At 62.1% G+C, this 18,549-nt stretch overlaps 2 protein-coding genes across 2 annotated transcripts; one reads left to right on the top strand and one right to left on the bottom strand.

Moving 5' to 3' along the window:
• Positions 1 to 1,141: 1,141 nt before the first annotated feature.
• BTC (betacellulin) lies at positions 1,142 to 5,191 on the top strand. The gene is made up of 5 exons (XM_058838657.1): positions 1,142 to 1,287; positions 3,956 to 4,051; positions 4,256 to 4,373; positions 4,479 to 4,625; positions 4,894 to 5,191. The coding sequence occupies exons 1-5, from the start codon at positions 1,215 to 1,217 to the stop codon at positions 4,997 to 4,999; spliced, it is 540 nt and encodes a 179-aa protein (XP_058694640.1). The 5' UTR covers positions 1,142 to 1,214; the 3' UTR covers positions 5,000 to 5,191.
• Positions 5,192 to 8,893: 3,702 nt separating this feature from the next.
• Positions 8,894 to 13,506, bottom strand: GC (GC vitamin D binding protein). Its single transcript, XM_058838656.1, has 12 exons — positions 13,352 to 13,506; positions 12,203 to 12,272; positions 11,636 to 11,768; positions 11,338 to 11,549; positions 11,034 to 11,166; positions 10,823 to 10,917; positions 10,428 to 10,557; positions 10,127 to 10,329; positions 9,779 to 9,911; positions 9,570 to 9,667; positions 9,237 to 9,369; positions 8,894 to 9,145 (listed from the first exon to the last, which is right to left on the bottom strand). Exons 1-12 carry the CDS (start codon positions 13,461 to 13,463, stop codon positions 9,092 to 9,094), a joined length of 1,506 nt encoding a protein of 501 aa, XP_058694639.1. The 5' UTR covers positions 13,464 to 13,506; the 3' UTR covers positions 8,894 to 9,091.
• Between the last annotated feature and the right edge of the window lie 5,043 nt (positions 13,507 to 18,549).

Below are 18,549 nucleotides of genomic sequence, written 5' to 3' on the forward strand. Positions count from 1 at the left end.
ATTTTGGTGGGCACGAGGAATTTTTTGCCTTTGCCCACCCCACCGGGATGAAGCCAGCTCCTCTTGGTGCCGCATCCAGCAGCCGGTTTTGCTGGTCTTGCCCAAGCCCCCAGCAGAGCTTTTGCACCATCCTTGTGGTTTTATCACGCTTTGCCTGTTTTTGGGGGTCCTCTGGCGGGGAGCAGGGGTGGCCGTGAGCCGAGGGGCCGGCGGTACCGGTGTGCCGGAGCTTGCAGCAGGAATTTTTGGCTGGCCAGAGCTAAGGGAGCTTGCTCACCCCCTGGCCAGCGGCCAAATGGCATGGCTGGGTGGCTGCCAGCGCTTGCATTAATAGCTGCCAGCTTGCGGTTTGAGGTCACCCGTTCTTTCCAGTCTTTCATTTCCACCTTAATTCGCGCCTGTGAGGACGCGGGGCCGGGGGCAGCTCCCCCTCTTTGCCGGGAGAAACTCTCGGGCTTCTCTCGGAGCCAGGACAGCGCCAGCCCACGGCAAAGCATCCCTAGCGAGCAGCCCCAGGCGGCAGGAGGGGACGTGCCAGCACCGGGGGGACACCCTCCATCTCCCGTGGGTCTCTTCTGTTCCTCAAGATGTCACTCAGGGAACCGGGAACATCCTCCCACACACTCCGAGGCAAAAAATACCCCCCGAGGCCAGAGTGCGGAGGGCTGGTGCGAAGGCGCAGCCCCTCGCCGAATAATTTGGAGCTGCCGTCATTCCCTGCCAAGGCTCTTGGGAGGGTGTTTTATAGCCGCTCGCTGTGAATAAATCTAAATTTTCACAACGAGCTGGCCGGGGATAAAGGCTTCGGGGAGACGAGGCTGGGCTTGGCTGCACGTCCTCTGTCCCGCTGGAGAGGGGATGCCCGGAGCCCGTGATGGCAGGATGGGGGATCCCTCTCGCTGCCCAAATCCCCAGGGATGCGGGGTGAGGCATCTTCTGGAGGCCCCCTGGCAGGCCGAGGCCAGGCGTGGCTGGTCCGAGGTGGGACACGCGTGGGAGGGGACACACGGGAGGGGACACGGCTCGGGGGCACCGCCACCCCGCCGAGGGATGGCTCCGGCGGGGTGGGAGCCGCGCAGCTGGAGGAGGAGGAGGAGGAGGCGCAGGAGGAGGAGGAGGAAGAGGAGGAGGAGGAGGGCGGTGGTGGCAGAGCGGCCGCCCCCGTCCCGCCCCGCCGCAGCTGCCGGGCACCGGGCACCGGGCAGGCGGCGCGCATGGAGGCGGCGGCGGCCCCGGCCCCGGGCGGCGGCCCCGGTACCCTGCTGCTCTGCCTGGCTCTCGCCTCCGGTAAGCACGGGAGTCCCTCTGCCCCGCCACCTGCCCGCTCCCGGGATACCCAGGGGCTGGCAGGGTGTTCCTCGCTGTCCCGGCCCTGCACGGTGTCACCTCCGCTGGCCCGGTCCGGTGTCACCCCCGGTGCCGGCGCTGTTCCCTCTCTCTCGTCTCGCTGCTTCTTGGTCCCAGACTGATGATCCTGCACCTGCCTCCCGGTCCCGTCCCGGTGCTCCCCCCTGCCTGTCCTGCTGCTTCCCCCATCCCATCCTGCTGCTCCCCTGATCCCATCCTGCTGAACCCTTGTATTTCCCCCTCTTACACCCCATCCTGATGCCCGCCCTGTCCCATCCCAGTGTCCATCCTGGTGTCTCTCCAGGATGTCTCCCCGTGCCCCCCTGGACTGTCCCATCCCAGCCCTTCCTCTGTATCCAGCCTGGTGTTTACCCACTCCTGTCCCTGGGCTCTCCCGTGTGCCCCCGGGTCCCATCCTGGAACTCCTCACCCTCCCAAACCACTGCTCCCCGGGCCCCTAAATCCCTGAATCGCTTGGGGCCAGCATGGCTGGATCCTGCAGCGGGACTGGGATGCTTTTAGCACCTGTTGATGCTCATGGGTGCCTGAGCACCCACAGCCATCCTTGGCAGCGCCGGGAATGTGGGATGCCGGGGACGGGGGAGCCAGCGCCTCTTCAGCAAAGTGTGTGAGCATTCCCACCTTAGTTCCTACGTTTTTGGGAAACGGGAAGCTGCAGACAGGTGTCTGCTCGTGGCTGCCAGGAAATAAGCACGGATAGGCTGGGCCGCTGACACCCTCCCTGGCAGAGAGCGCTGGGATTTCGGGGGAGCTTTTCTCTCCGCAGGGATCACTTTGGGTTTGGCCCTTTGGCAGGGCTGGTGACAGCACTTGGCAAAACCTGCCAAACCTGTGCTGGCAGGAGGAAACCAAGGGCAGCCGACCTGTTTTTGTGGCTGGTGTGTCCCCTCAGACCACGGCAGCGTCCTGGGTGGTTGCTCTCCTGCAGTTTGGGCTTTCCTGGGAGAGAGCATGGGGGTGTCAACAGCAAAACAATCCGGTGTTTGGGATACTTTCCTGGCTTATCTCTGCTCAGGAAAGGGCGCAGCCCAAGACAGTGGGGCCGGTCTGTCCGTGCATCAGAGGGACGGGGGCGTTTGCACCTGCAGCTTCTGGAGCCGGCTGTGGGTGGGCACAGCCCCGCTCCCTCTGGAGCTGGCACTGCCACCAGGGCGGTCCTGCCAAGGAGCTGCCAGCCCGGAGGATGCCAGAACGCCGCATCTGGTTGCAATAAGGGTGGGGAGCTCAGCTTGGTGGGGATCTTTTCCATGTCGAGCTGTGAACTCGGTCACCGGGAGTGAAGTCAGCCTCCCTCCCTGTCCTGCCGCATGCCCACGCCGCCCACAGCTGGATCCAGGGGTGCAGCCGCCCCATGGCTCATCCCTGGCTCCCGCCAGGCAGCTCCCACCCTGCTGCCGGGCCGGGTGGGGCGGTGGGTTCCATTCCCTCGCCTCTCCCGGAGCGCTGTGCCCCGCAGCACGTCCTTAGCTCGGTGGTGGCTCGGTGTAGGCAGGAGGGACGCGTGTGCTGGGAATGTCCCCGCTGTGGGATGGCGGGGGGGGAGCTCCGGAGGCTTGGCTGGGCAGCTTCCACCGCTGTTTCCAAGGTGCCGGGTGAGGAAACAGGGAGCGGGAGACCACGCTGCCAGGATTTGGCAGCGCAAACTCTCGGCTCTCTGCGAAGCCTCGAAGCGCAACCCGCTGGGGATGGGAACGGCCCCGCCTCGGCGAGCCACCTCCTCGGGAGTCGCCCAGCAGCCTGGCCCGGCAGGCAGGACCTGTCCCCGCTCCCTGGGTGCCACCACGGCGGGTGAATCCCTGGGGAGGGCCGTGCTGAGTCAGTGCTGGTATGCCAGCGATCCGGTTACCGCCGCTCTGACGGGCTCGGCCGCCTCCCGCTCTCACCCCGCGGCCACCGGGAGCTTGGTGGCCCCCTCTGCTCGCCCAGGCTGTGCGAGGCTCCAGGGAGACCTGAGAACGCCTTGCGGTGCCTAAGGGGGCTCCGAGAGAACTGCAGAGGGACTTGGCACAAGGGCACGGAGGTGACAGGACGAAGGGGAAATGGCTTCACACTGACAAGGGGCAGGTTTAGATGAGATATTGGGAAGGAATTCTTCCCTGTGAGGGCGGGCAGGCCCTGGCACAAATTACCCGGGGAAGCTGCGGCTGCCCCATTCCTGGAAGGGTCCAAGGCCAAGTTGGACAGAGCTTGGAACAACGTGGGATAGTGGAAGGTGTCCCTGCCCATGGCAGCAGGGTTGGAACAAGACGAACTTTACAGTCTCTTCCAGACCAAATCAGTGATTCCATGATTCCGGATCTCCCTGGGGATCCCTCCCCGCATCCTCCCTGGCCAGAGGAGCAGCTGCCTGTGCTGTGCGGTCCAAACCCCACCAGGCTGCCTCCCAGACCCCCGTGCTGGGGCGTTGGCTGGCGGAGGCGGCAGGCGGGGACCGCGACTTTCCCTTCCCCCGGCCCTGGGGGAAAATCTGATGCTGCCAGCCAAAGGGGGGCCGTGGGGCAGCTGCAGAGCCCGTGGCCGGCGCCCTCCCTGTGGCGGTGCGGGGGTGCTGGGGCTCCCCCTCTGAGCTGCCTCCGCTGCCTTCCAGGCTTGGCTTTCTTCAGCTGCGTGGGCGCCGACACCAACATCACTGCCGGCCACGGCACGGAGGGGCTGAGCTGCGGCACAGCCAAGGCATGCACAGGTAAGAGGGTGGTGCGAGGGGGCTGGGGGAGAGCCGCAGGTCTTGGAAAGGAGAGGGGGAGCAGGTGTTTCGTCCAGCGTAGCCGTGCGGCATCCCAGGGCTGGTTCAGGAGCTGCTGCGGGGATGCAGCGGCTCGGGGACGCTGCTGCCTCTGGGCAAAAGTGTCACCCCTCTGGGGGTGTTCTTCGTCCTTGTCGCCCGCAGGGAACGGGACGCAGCTGCGGCGGCAGAGCCACTTCTCCCGGTGCCCGGAGGAGTTCCAGCACTACTGTGTCAGAGGGAGGTGCCGCTTCCTCGTGGCCGAGCAGGCACCGGCTTGTGTGTAAGTCACCCCAGCGGGGACAGGGAGGTACGGGGAGGGATGCTGTGCCCGGGCACCTCGGCAGCTTTTGGGACCGGCCCGTGCCTCCCCTGTGCCCCGGGACAGGTGCGAGAGAGGCTACACCGGGGCTCGCTGCGAGAGGGTGGATCTGTTCTACCTGCGAGGGGACCAGGGCCAGATCGTCATCATCTCCCTGATCGCCGCCATCGTCACCCTCATCATCCTCATCGTCGGCATCTGCCTCTGCAGTCAGTACGTGAGGGAAAGGGCCGGGAAGGGCAAGGGAGGAGGGAACAAACCCTGCCCAGCTCCCCAGGCCGGTAGAACTGGGGCTGTCCCAGGCTGGTGGGACACGGTCCTGCACGTGTTGGGAGGTGCCTGGGACATTCCTTTGGGGCTGGAAGGCAGCTGTGATCCCATATGGATCTTCTGCAGGGTAAAAGCCGAGGGAGAGAGGGGAGCATCACTGTCATGCCCCCTTCTGCCTCTTGTTTTTCACGAATTTTTCCCCCCTCTCAAGCCACTGTCGGAGGCAGCGTAGGAAGAGAAAAGCAGAAGAGATGGAAACTCTGAACAAGGATTCACCATCCAGAAGTGAAGATGTGCGGGAAACGGGCATCGCGTGAAGGTGCAGGGGAGCCGGGGGTGGGGGCCACCGAGCCGGTGCTACCGGAGCCCCGCACCGGGGCGGGTGCCGAGGCCGCCGGGCCCCGCTGTGTCCGCAGGAGCTCCCGGTACCTGCGGGCGGGTCCCGGGCGGCAGCAGCGGCTAAAACCGGGCAGCGGCTTGAATAAAGGGGTGCCGGAAAGGTGTCGTCGTGTCGCCCATGTCCTTGCGGGCGCGGGGGCCGCCAGACGGCGACGCTGAGCTGCTCCTCCGTCCCGATCCCCGCTCCCGGTGCCGGCTCCACCGGGATCTGGCGGGCTCGGGGTCCCGGTGCCGGCTCCACCGGGATCTGCCGGGCTCGGGGTCCCGTTCCGGGTGCCTGGGGGCTGTGCTGGAGCTGCTTCCGTTGCCGCCGCGTCTCTCCGTGAGGACCGAGCCGAGCTCTGCATCCCCGGGCGCCCTCCCGGTTCCCGACGCTCGGTGGGTGGGAGAGAGCCGAGGGTGGCCCCTTGTCCCGGGGCGGGAGCGGGTGAGGGAAAGCGGGAAAAACTGATAGAAAATGGGTGTGAAGCGGGGCAGAACCGGCCGTAGCGGTTCCTTGGCTCCCGTCTCCCCCGGAGCTGCGGTCCGGACCCTGCCCGGGCAGCCACAGGTGATGGGTTTGCTTCCTTCCTTCCTTCCCCTCGTGGCTCTGGCAGTGGGTTTGGGCACGGACCCTGTGCGGGGGCAGCAGCAGCAGCAGCATCCCGGGATGGGCCCGGGTGTCCCCGGTGTCTCCCACGCCGTTCCGCGGGGGATGGGGACGCGGTGGAGCCGCTGCCAATTCCCACCACGGGAGCGGCTCCCGCTCCAAGCGCGCCCAGCTGAGCGGCCCTGGGGCTCTTGGTGCCGCTTCTGCCACTCGCTGCTGGGGACACTGGGAGCACTGGGGGGCCGGAGCCTCCCGGAAGAGCCGCTGACCCCTCCTGCCCCCTGGCTCCGCTCTCCCGGCACGGGCACGGCCTGGATTCCAGCGCCAGGGCAGGACGGACCCCTCCAGGCTGGCACTGCCCTTGCCAGGGACGGGATGCGCTCCCACTGGTGAGCGTGGGAGCTGCTGCTGGGCAAACTGGTTTGCTCTGAGCTCCAGCCCTCTGCTCCTCCTGCCCGGGCTCATCCTCACGGGCGGATTCCCGGGAGCTGGAGCTGGCAGCGTGATTTGCTGCAGCAGGGGCTTGGGGGTGTCTCAGGAGCTGTGTGAAGCCCTGCCGTGACTGAAAAGCTGCTTTTTCAGCTCAAAGCGTGCCAGGGTGAGAGCAGAGACCGCCGCAGGGATCTGCATCACATATCCGGAGGGCAGTGACCACCCCGGGGCTGCCAGTCCCTCGGGAATTGCTGCTGTGCCCTTGTTGGATCTCGGTCATTTCAGGGCTGAGCTCTTTTGGGATGCTCTTGCACCGGGAGTTTCGTTTATCTTAGTTTTGTGTTAAAAAAGATGCTTTAACGCTTTGCTAGGCTCTTGTTTTGCGTGTTTATTAATGTATTATTGAAAGACTTGGCGGGTCTTTTTTAGACTTTTTGTTCAGCTCATTATCGTCTGGTTTAAATTGGTTTGAATGGCGTAAAATGGCTTTGAAATACGCAGTTCTTTTATCTTTATGCTCATTTTTACTCAACAATAGACAAGTAAATTATTTTTCTTAGTGGCTTAATGACTTAACACTTGTGTGCACTGCAACATTCTTTATCCAATCATTTGTTACTACTTAAAAACTTGGAGAAGAAGAAGAAAGAAGGACAAGAGACAACACTAAATCTTCCATCTTGTTTTCTGTTTTCTAAACTAGTTTAAACTCTAAACTTGAACTTTTTCACCCAGTGACTTAGGAAATCTCTCTAATTTACATACTCACACTTTTAGGTTTTTTTATTTAACAGTTGTTTTCATGGTGTTATATGAAATTCAGTGTTTTCTTGGATGTCAGAGCCAAGGATCAGAAATAAGGGCACGCACTCTGTGCCTCTGATTCCAACACTGTCCCAGCGATGCCCTGGCTCATCCCAGCACCCAAACATGCAGCATGGCCCTGAGGTGCCTAGGGATGGTTTTTTTGGGCACTTCCACCAAGGAAGAATGGATTCCAGATTCCACACAGCTGCTGGAAGCCCTGCTGTGATCTGAGAGGCACCAGCAGCACCTGTGAGCTGATCCCCCCCACCATGGAAATGGTTTTTTATCCCCAGGCTGTGCTGGGCCTGGCTGTGGGGAGTGAAGCCAAGGGAAAAATGCTTGCTGTTCCTGTTGGGAATGTGCTGTACACAGTGTGGGAGGCAAATAAAATAAAATGGAGGTATGAGATTTTTTTCCTGTGTGCTTTTTGGGAGGTTGAGGTTGGTGGCTGGGATGCTGCTGGCCCAAAAAGGGCTGGAAAAGCAGGCACTGGGAAATGAGAAGCCCTGCAGGTCTCAGAGATGGCTAAAACAGACAATTTCAGTCTTTTTATAGTGCTTCGTGGAGCAGTGGCCAGGTAAAAGTTGGAGCTGTTTTATTCAGTGCCTCGAGTAATTCTCATTGGGTTTTTCCCATGGCAGCCCTACATTCCCTGGTTGTAATGAAATAATGCTTTCCTGGAAGCCACCTCAGAATTCCTGCATTGCCACTGAATTCCTCTCTAAAGCTGATGAGTTCCTGGAGAACAGACCAGATAGGATTTGTTGTTCCAAGCAAGAAGGCTGGGGATTAAAAAAAAAAAAACTAAAAAATTATAACTAAATCAGGAACTTTGCTGCTTCCTTTATATTTTTGGGAATGGATTAGTGAAACAGGAGGTAAATCCACCTCAGGGCTCTGAGGGCAGGAGCAATGAGAGCTCGAAAATAAAATTAATTGGTAATAAAATAAATATTAATAATAATAATACTACAAATTTTTAAAAATAAAATTGGTATTAAAAAAACAAGTAAAAATCCCCAAAATTCAGCTGATTTATGCCCAGGCTGGCAAGGGCTGGGTGGAATCCCTGGGGATGTGATGCTGGCTGTCATCAGGCACGAGCAGCCTGAATTTTCCAAGGAATCTGGTGGTTTTAGTAAGAGGATTATGGTTTGTGTTGTTTTTGGACAGCAGTTGAGTATGTTTGGGTGGCATTAATTAATATTTTGGAAAATAAATGCCAAAGTCTGGCTGTAACAGGAGGCTGGTGGGTAGATCCAGTGCCTTGGCATCAGTGATTTTGCTGCTTCAGTGCAGTCCCAGGTCAGTGGGATCTTGGGGGAGAAAAAAAAAACCAAGAGAAAGTTTTCCTCTCTGTCCAGTTTTGTACCCCAAAAGAAGAGGGGCTCTGGCAGGAGATGGACAGGGAGTGTGCCAGCCAAATCCACCTTGCTTCTCACACTGCAGGGAAACTCAGCAGTGATGCAGGGGCTGCCAGTGCTCCCCAGAAAAGGGATGAGGCAGCTTGAACAGGGAGTTCTTCTCGCTCTTGGCTCTGTTTTATCACTCTGCTCCGTCTCTGTGCACCCAGGTGTCCTTATCTGCCCCCCTTGCTGGATTTGTTGTACACAGAGTTTGCTGCATTTGGGCTCGGGGGATTTTCCTGCTGTTTCTGGGCTGGGTTTGCCACCCTCCAAAGAAGCCCAAGCCGGGGTTTCTTTGCCTGCAGCACCCCCAGAACCCCACCCGTGCTGGGGAGGGCTCACGGGGGCAGGGGGGGAGGCTGGGGGTGCCCAGGGTTGGCTCCAGGGAGCTGAACACTCCAACACCCACGGACTGCTGTCCTTGGGAGCGTTTGACGTGTGCTCTCCTTGCTGTCCCTCAGTGATTTAGAGCTTTAGCTCCCAGGATCAGGGCTGGAATGTGCATGTGGAGGCACAGCTGCTCCTCCTTCCCACCCTCCCCACCGCCCCGAGGGCGAGCAAAGCCTTTCCACCAGCAACGTGGGGACTTCTCTTTATTTCGGCTGCAGGAACGCAAGGGTGGCAGGGAGCTGGGGGCTCGGTGACAGCTTCCATCTGCAGGACGTCCTCCAGCCCGGCTCCCTGATGCTCCCTTGCCATGTCCCCCATTCCTGCGTGCTCACAGAGCTCAGCCTCGTGCTCTCGCTCCTGGAGAAGCGATCCCTGCTGCCGGGCCCCTAGGCCAGCAGGCAGGACTCCTTGTCACACGCTTCCCCCAGCTCCGAGCTCACCTGGGGAAGGAGGGAAGAGCCGAGGGGCAGTCCCGGTGCTGGGTCTGGCCCCTCGGCGGCCCAGGAGGGGCAGGAGGGGCCGTGCTCCTACCTTGGAGGCGCAGAGGAGCGGGGGAGCCTCCGGGAGGCAGCAGGTGGAGGCGAAGGATGCTCGCTGCTCCAGGAGCTGCTCCAGCTGCGCCGGGCTGGCCTGGGGCTCCGCTTGTTTCAGGTTTTCCCGCAGCCTGCGGGCGTGGGGAGCCAGGTTACAGCGGGAGCTGCGGCTTCCCGGCCCCACGCGGCTTTTGGGGAGGGGGGGATGCACGCCCGGGTGGGCTCCGCTTTGCATCCTCGACGTTTTGGACCAGCTCTGATTTCACCCAGTCATCCAGGTGGGCTTTTTGGCTTTTGTTTTTTTTTTGTCGGGGGAGAAGGAAAGGCTTACCTCTTCTTGAACTCAAGGAAAGGCAGGTTGTTGTACTGCCCGCAGAGCTGGCTGACCTTTCCCAGGAAGGGGAGCAGCTCTGCCTTCATCCGCTTGCGCTGGGGGCAGAGGGTGGGAGTCACCAGGCTGGGAAAAGCCTCGGCGGGGATCTGGGGAGCACTGGGATAAGGGGGAAAAGGATGAGCCCCCAGAAGCCTCACACCACTCACCTTGCTGTCCAAGCAGCCGGAGGGGTCCTTGGTGGAGCAGCACTCGGCCCGAAGTTTCCCGGAGGAGTCGTAGAGCTTGGCGAGGACGGCATCGGGGAGGCTGGGCTGCCTCCGTGCCAGCTCGAACAGGAACCTGGAGCGGGGAATGAGCGGTCACAGGTGGGTCACCACTTTTGGCATCTTTGTGCAGCCCCTGGGGCACAAATTCCCCTGAGGGAACCGAGGCTGTTGCCCCGGTTATCCCCATAATGAGCTAAGCACGTAACAGGGTCGGGAACTGGGTGGACTCGATGATCTTCGGTGTCTTTTCCAGCTTGGAGGGTTCTGTCCCGTGACTGCACCGCTCACCTGGTGGCATGGAGAGCCCCCTCCTTGCCACACAGCTCCTTGTTGGTCAGCTCAGATGCCTCTGGCAGCTTGGGAGCCGGCGCTGGGAGCATGGCCAGGATGCAGAAATGGTTTTCCATCAGGTCTTTCCCTTGGCAGCAATCGGCGAAGCGCCCGTCCCGGGCCGACAGCGCGGCGCAGACTTTGGCCGTGTGCTCCAACAGCTGCAGAGAGGGAGCAGGGGATGTGCAGCTCCCCTCAGCTCCCTGAGATCCTGCTGGGACTCAGGAGTTGGTTTGGGCTGGGATCCAGCCTCCCCTACCTTCTTCTGCATGCAGTCCTCGGCCAGAGAGTCGCAGCACTGGGAAGCCACCTCGGCAGCGTCTTTGGCCAGGGGGAGAAGGTCCTCGAAGGAAGCACTGGGAACCTTCTGAGCCAGCGAGGCCAGGTAGCTGCGGAGCACAGGGAGTGTGGGGCTCAGGGGGCTTGGATCCCCCTTCCCAGGAAGCAGCTCCCAGCAGGGATGTGGGAGAGGGGATGGGGAGTGCAGGGATTGCCCTGCACCTGTGCTGTGCATGGAGCATCTCCAGGGATTGAGGGCAGAATTACAGCTTATGTTTCTGAATGCTGCCTGCCAACAGGATCTGCAGCAGGAGAGAGGAATCCTCTCCCAGCCCAGCCCCTGTTCCAGGATGGAGAGGCCCTTTCCCCCTGTACCTGAAGCTGACTTTGTCCTTCCCATATGCCGAGAAGCGGGAGCAAATCCGGTTTGACGTCAGGGTGAGTAGGGAGAGGGTTTTCCTCTCCAGTTTCTGCCACAGAAAGAGAGTGGAAATGTCCTCCTCTTCCCAGGGCCATTAGCACAGTGCTTGCCTGGCTCCCCGGGGAGCGAGGATGGGGGCGAGCCCAGCGCTCCAAAGGGTCTCACCTCCTTCAGGAAGCAGGCAGTGGGTGCAGGGGAGATGCAGCAGGTGGAGACCATGGAGAGGAAGGTCCTGGTGGAGCCCAGGAGCACAGGCAGGGGAGCCTGGCTGTAGCTGCTGGCGTACTCATAAAGAAACCTGCAGCAGAGATGGGATAAGGAGACCCAGCGCCGTGGGATCAGGGGATGGGGAGCGTGAGAGTGGGGTTTGGAGGTGTTAAGGTTGTCCAGGGATGGGAACCCTCTCCAGGTACCACCTCGAGCTGTCACCTCATGGCACTGGCCTCAGTGGGTCCCCAGCCTGGCTCACCTATCCGCAAATTCCCTGGGATCCTCCCGGAAGGCCTGGCACAGCTCCTTGTCGGAGGGCTGCAGGTACCGGGGCAGGGGCTGGGGCGGGTGCCTCAGGGCAGCCAGGCACAGCTTCCTCTCCAGCCCCTCGTGCCTGCAGCACTCGGCCGTGCCGGGATGCGCCGGGAAAGGCGAGTCCGCGCTGCAGGATTTGACCGACAGCGCCGTGGACTGCGGGAGGGAGAGAGGAGGTTAAGGTCACCCCATCCCAGCTCCGGTTTTTGGGGTCCATTACCCGTTTTTTGGGTCACTCTCACCCCGGCATCGTAGCAGGAGGGGTCGGCCCCGTCGGCGCAGCACGTCTCGGCCAGGGAGACGATTTCCCGGACGAGGTGGGCGATCTCCTCGAAAGTGCCATTGGAATATTTCCGGCTGTTGGCAATGATGGTCCTGGGAGCAAGGACAGGGAGAGCCAGGTGAGCCTTGATCTTCGAGCAGAAATCATGTTACAGCATTGTTCTGCACAAATGGGTTTAACCGTGTCGGCTGCGGTGCTGCGAGAAATAAGAGAGTGTTCCTTGGAAAAGAGCCAGGAAAGAACTGGAACATCTTCCAGGCCAGGGGCTGCCACTTACAGGGGACTGTGTGTCAGCTCTGTCAGAATTCTTAATTGTTTGGGTACTTGATTGGTTTTGAGGAATTCAACAAGGGATCAAAACTTTTTTCCTGCAAAAGCAATCAGAGTCCAGGGGCTGAACTGCATCTCCCCTTTTTCTGATGAATTGAATCCATCTGCCCTTTTCCAAGATTTCTATTTACTGTTTTCTGTTCTTGGCTCAGGTGTCAAGCGTCCTGGGAGGGCACCAGCAGCAGGAGGTACCTACAGGGTTCGGAAGTTCTCCTTTCCCAGCATCCTGTACTCCTGGCAGACTTTCTCCCGGACATAAGATTTCCCTGGAAGTGCAGGAGAAGGAGGAATTTTGAGTAGGGAACAAGGAATGCTCCGCCACTACAGAACACGCTGCTTTATTCCCTTGAGGTTAGTTCATTTTTTCTCTCCATTACTTCTTTTTCCAAGCAGGATTTGGTGGTCCCTGGGGAGATGTTGGCGCAGCAGGTCTGGGAGAAGCATCCCTTGTATCCAGGCTGCTGCTCCAGCCCTGCAGCCAGGGAAAGGGGCAGGGAGAAAACTCTTTCTGGAGCTGGGAGAGCTACAGGTAAATTATATGGCAGCTCTTGAGTCAGGAATATGTGGGGTTGGTTTTTATGGCTTGGAAACCACAAGGGCTGGGAGCTCTGGGGGCAGGTCCACGGAGCAGCCAGCAGTGAAAACATTCCCAGCAATGCTGTCATCCCTGGAAAAACGCGATCGATTTGTGTTACAGGCTCTGTGGGGTCAGACTTTGGCACCAGCAGGGTAAACAGCATTTCCTGGGATTACAGTGTGGGGCAGGGTCACCTCCACAAAATCCAGGGGCTTGGGCCAGGACACCGAGGCTCTGCTGGGAATGAAAGAGTAGGGTGAAGGCAAGGGGCTGCCAAAATAGGGGAAGCCATGGAAAAGGCAGATCTCTTTCCTGGCAGGAATGGCTGTCAGTCCCAGCTTGTGGCATTTCTGTTGATTTCTATAAAGCCATGTGGGAGAGGTGAGCTCTAGGTGGTTTTTGGCAGGTGGGCGATTCCCTGTGGAGCTGAGAAGGCAGCAAAGGGTGGCAGAGCATCGTTTCCACCAAGGGGTGAATTTTACAGAGGAATGGCACTCGTCAGGGGGGTCAGGAGATCCCATTTTCCTTCAGGAAGAGAAGGAGCCGATCCCTGCAATTCTGTGCTCTCCCACCTCCTCCAGCATCACCCCAAAGTGGCATCCTGGATACCAAACCATCATCCCACCCCTTCCCTTTCCTCTCTGGTCCTGCCCAGCGGTTTGGCTGCAGGCTGGGAGAGGGGAGGCCACTGAAAACCTCTGGAATGGAGGTCCCAACCCTGTGCCCCTCATCCCAGGGGCCAGCAAAGCCCCAGGATCGCACCCTTACCTCGGTGCAGCGCGTGTGCAGCGGCCAAGAGCAGCAGCAGCAGGGCCAGAGCTGCCCTCATGTTGGAGCTGGCTCCCCTCCTCCTGCCGGGAAGCGGCACCGGGAATCCCATCCCGACGTTTTTATGGGGGCAGTGTCAGCGGCCAGGAGAATGATTAATCCCAGAGGGCAAGCATCCTTGGCCTGCCGCCTGGGGCCTGGGTGCCAGCGCCTCAGAAATCCCAACCGGTTTAAATCATTAACTCGGAAAAACAGGGATGCGTGGCCGTGAAACCTCAGGATCTGTGGAGGATTCTGGGAGCAACGTGAAGGGCAAGAGGAGAAAAAGCATTCTGTGGGAAAGCCCTGTGCAGTCGGGACATTATCTGATCCTCAGGAAGCAGAGACACGTTTTTTTTGGATGTCAGTGATCCTTGCTGGTCCTGCCTGGGGAATTGATGAGAGGGAAGCAAGCAGAGGGGGATGGAGATCCACTTGCTGCAGTGAGACTCCTGGCCCCCAAATCTGCTCAACCTGCCCCTGCACTCCCCTTGAGGCCAGATGTCCCCTCTCAGACCACATCGCATGGGACCAAGACAGAGCAGTTTTTTCCATAAGAACCCATCTTTATTTCCCACTGCCCTGCACTGACAGTGAGCTGCAGCTTGAGACCAAATCCTGCCGAAGCAGGAGCTGACAACGCCCTGATCTTGATGGTTTATGTGTGAAAGGTGAAAAATAAATAATTAGGAACTCATGGAATGGGCTCCTCTCCTGGATGAACTCTTCCTGTCGTGCTTTCCTGTGGCCGGGGAGGGTTTGGGGCAGCGCCCACAGCCGCTCTCGGCGCTTCGGGAGCCCGGGCCGAGGAGACGGTGCCGGGCGGGGCCAGCGGGGCGAGCCCGGCTCACGGGGCCGGGGGGGCTGCGGCGGGGCCGAGACCGTGGAACCCCGGCCGGGGGTGCGGGGACCGAGCGCTGCTGGGCTCTGCCGGGGGATCCCGGGCGGTGCCGCCTCTCCCCCATCGGGCGGATCGAGGCGGCACCGGGCCCGGGATCGGTCTCGGGTCCGGGATCGGTCTCGGGTCCGGGGTCGGTCTCGGGTCCGGGGTCGGTCTCGGGTCCGGGATCGGTCTCGGGCCCGGGATCGGTCTCGGGTCCAGGATCGGTCTCGGGTCCGGGGTCGGTCTCGGGTCCGGGATGGGTCTCGGGCCCGGGATCGGTCTCGGGTCCGGGGTCGGTACCGGGCCCGGGATCGGTCTCGGGTCCGAGATCGGTCTCGGGCCCGGGATCGGTCTCGGGTCCGGGGTCGGTCTCGGGCCCGGGATCGGTCTCGGGTCCGGGGTGGGTCTCGGGCCCGGGATCGGTCTCGGGTCCGGGATGGGTCTCGGGCCCGGGATCGGTCTCGGGTCCGGGGTCGGTCTCGGGTCCGGGGTCGGTCTCGGGTCCGGGGTCGGTACCGGGCCCGGGATGGCGGCGGCGGTTCCCGCTGCGGACGCGGAGCCCCCGTGTGGGCCCGGGACCCCGCAGGGCGCCCTCTGGCGGACACGGAGCGCCCGCTGCGAGCGCGGCGCCCCCCGGCGGCCCCGGGACAGCGGCACGAGGGGGGCGGGGCCAGGGAGGGGCGGGGCCAGCGCAGGTGTGAGGGGCGGGGGCACGGAGCGCGTGCGCAGCTCGGGACAGCGGAGCGCGTGCGCAGCTCGGGACAGCGGAGCGCGTGCGCAGCTCGGGACAGCAGAGCGCGTGCGCGGCGCGGGGCCGCCTCAGGTGTGCGGGGCGGGGCCGGCACAGGTGCGAGGGGCTCCAGAGCGGCTGCGCGGGGCGGGACCGAGGGCATTTAAACCCCGGAAGGGCGGCGGCCGCCATTTTCTCCCCAGTGCCGGCAGGAGCCGGTTGCTGCCGCTCCGGTGAGGCGCTTCTCTCTCCTCTCTGCTTTTATCTCTCCTTTCTCTGCTTCTCTTTCCTCTCTGCTTTTATCTTTCCTTTCTCTGCTTTTATCTCTCCTCTCTGCTTCTGTCTCTTCTCTGTTTCTCTCTCCCCTGTCTCCTTCTCTCTCCTTTCTCTGTTTTTCTGTCCCCTCTCCGTTTTTCTCTCCCGTCTCCTTCTCTCCCCTCTCTGCTTTTATCTTTCCTTTCTCTGCTTCTCTTTCCTCTCTGCTTTTATCTTTCCTTTCTCTGCTTTTCTCTCCTCTCCGCTTCTCTCTCCCGTCTCCTTCTCTCCCCTCTCTGCTCTTGTCCTCCGTCTCCCCCTCACACCGCCCGCTCCTCTCTCCCCTCACCTCCCCGCCCGCCCCCTCCTCCCCAGCCTGACCCCCGCCTCTCTTCCTACTCTGTCTCTCCCTCCCGCTCCCTCCTCACCCGGCCCAACCTGGCTCTGCCCTCCGTTCTCCTTCTGTCCCCGCTCCCTTCCCCTGCTCCTTCTTTCTCCCCTCCGCCGTCCCTGCCCCGGCCTCTCCCTGTCTCCCCTCCGCCCCTGTTTATCCGTGTCCCCCTTCTCCCCTCCTTGGCGGTGCTGTCGCCCCTCTGTCTGTGCCGCCCTTTCCTTCTCTGTCCCTTGTCCCTTTCTCTCTTCCCCCGCAGCCGCGGGGCTCGGGGCGCCGGATAATAAAGCCCAGAGGGCCGGAGCCGGCGCCCCCGGCGGGAATCCCCTCACGGGGCCGGAGCCCGCGGTGCGGGTCCCCCCACGCACAACACCGCCCCACACTGCCGGGTGTCCCCACATCACACTGGGGGCTGAGGGGGGCCGGGGCTGGGAGGGGGGCTCAGGGTGGGCCCCTCCTCCGGAGGGGTCCTGGGGTGGCTTAGCGAGGGTTGGGGGGCTGGGGGGGTTTGGGAAGGGCCCCCTCGTTAGGAGGGGGTCCCGGGTGGGGGGTGGGTCAGGGAGGGCCCCCTCCGGAGGAGGGGTCCCGGGGAGGGGCGGGGGGCGGGGCCCCCTCCGGAGGGGGGGGGTCCGGGGTGGGAGGGGCTGGGGGGTTCCGCCCCCCTAAGCCCCTCCCACCTTGGCCCCTCCCCTCCGGGCGGGGCCCGGCCCGGCCCCTCCCCAGGACCCCTCCTCCGGACAGGGGCCCTGGGGGGGAGGGGGGCGGGGTGGGTGGGGGGGCAGCAGGCGGGGTCACGTCACTCTGAACCGTAATCGCACATTTGTGTCAAACGACCACACTCCCCCTCCTATTCCCCCCCCACCCACCCCGCCCCCCCTCCCCCCCAGGGCCCCTGTCCGGAGGAGGGGTCCTGGGGAGGGGCCGGGCCGGGCCACGCCCGGAGGGGAGGGGCCAAGGTGGGAGGGGTTTGGGGGGGCGGAACCCCCCAGCCCCTCCCACCCCGGACCCCCCCCTCCGGAGGGGGCCCCGCCCCCCGCCCCTCCCCGGGACCCCTCCTCCGGAGGGGGCCCTCCCTGACCCACCCCCCACCCGGGACCCCCTCCTAACGAGGGGGCCCTTCCCAAACCCTCCCCCCCAGGACCCCCTCCAGAGGAGGGGGCCCACCCTAAAACCCCCCGCACCCCCCACCCGGGACCCCCTCCTAACGAGGGGGCCCTTCCCAAACCCCCCCATCCCAAACCCCCCCGCAGCCCCCCAACCCTCGCTACCCCACCCCAGACCCCTCCGGAGGAGGGGCCCACCCTGAGCCCCCCTCCCAGCCCCGGCCCCCCCCTCAGCCCCCAGTGTGATGTGGGGACACCCGGCAGTGTGGGGCGGTGTTGTGCGTGGGGGGACCCGCACCGCGGGCTCCGGCCCCGTGAGGGGATTCCCGCCGGGGGCGCCGGCTCCGGCCCTCTGGGCTTTATTATCCGGCGCCCCGAGCCCCGCGGCTGCGGGGGAAGAGAGAAAGGGACAGAGAGAAAGAGGATAAGGACGAGAGAAGGAGGATGAAGACGAGAGAGGAAGGACAAGGAAGAGAGGGAAAGGATAAGAGAGAGGAAGGATAAGGAAAAAAGAGAAAGGATAAGGACGAGAGAGGAAGGACAAGGAAGAGAGGGAAAGGATAAGAGAGAGGAAGGATAAGGGGGACAGGGAGGGTAAGAGGGGGCACAGGCGAGGATAACGGGAGGCAGGGTCGGGACGGGCGGGAGGATGGAGGGAGAAGGAGAAGGAATAATAGAGACAGGAGTCAGGGTTTGTAGGGAAACAGAGGGTGTAGGGGGAGGCTGGGTGTGGAGGAGGGAGGTGTAGGTAGAGGGGAAATTGAAGGGAGTAGGGCTGGATAACAGCGGAAGGAGGGAGAAAGGAAGGAGGGAAGGAGTGGGAGATTGAGGGACATAGAGGGGCAAGGAGCGGAGGGAATGAGGAAATTGGGAGGAGAGGGGTAAGGGGTAGGAAGGGGAGAAAAAAGAGACAGAAAGAACCTCACCTGGGCTCCCACCGAGGGAGCCCGGACCGCCTATCACCAACCCCAGCACATCCTAAGGACGCAAATGGCGCCTACTTCCACTTCCGGGGTTCAAATGCCCTCGGCCCCGCCCCGTGCAGGCTCCCTGGAGCCCCGCGCAGGCGCCTTGGAGCCCCGCGCCAGGTGCCCTGGAACTGCGCGCACCTGAGCCGGCCCCGCCCCTCACCCTGACCCGGCCCCGCCCCGCGCTCTGTGGCCCCGCCCCTCACCCTGACCCGGCCCCGCCCCTCACCCTGAGCTGGCCCCGCCCCTCACCCTGACCCGGCCCCGCCCCTCACCCTGAGCCGGCCCCGCCCCTCACCCTGAGCCGGCCCCGCCCCTCACCCTGAGCCGGCCCCGCCCCGGGGCTGCCTCGCTCCGCCCCTCGGGTTCCCCTTCCCCCGCCCCCTCAGTCTGACGCGTGCCCTGAGCCCCAAAATTCAGGATTTTGGATCTCTGATCAAAGCCTTAAACTGCCTCCATGAGCCTCCTTTCGCACGCCCCAAACAGGAGCGGAGTCTGCTTCGCAGCCCAAATACTGCCCGGCTGGGGGCTGGTTCCAAGCGTCAAAAACGCAGGACTTGGAGCACCCCACCCTCCGAAAAATCCGGGACTTCGTCTGCATTTCTGAGGGATTAAAAAAAAAAAAAAAAAATTAAAAAAAAAAAAGAAGGCTGATTTATTTATTTCAGGACCCTAAAACGGCCCACATGAGCCCGGTGCCCCCAAAGGCGGGCCTTGGTGTCTGTTTCTCAAGCACGAACACGCCAAGCCCTCTCTGAGCCCTCAAACACGGGACTCGCTCTCTCTTTCCAGCTTCCCGAGCCCCTTCCCTCAGCTGCCGGCCTTTCCC

This window comes from Poecile atricapillus, chromosome 4, assembly GCF_030490865.1.
Source record: "Poecile atricapillus isolate bPoeAtr1 chromosome 4, bPoeAtr1.hap1, whole genome shotgun sequence".
NCBI lineage: Eukaryota > Metazoa > Chordata > Aves > Passeriformes > Paridae > Poecile > Poecile atricapillus.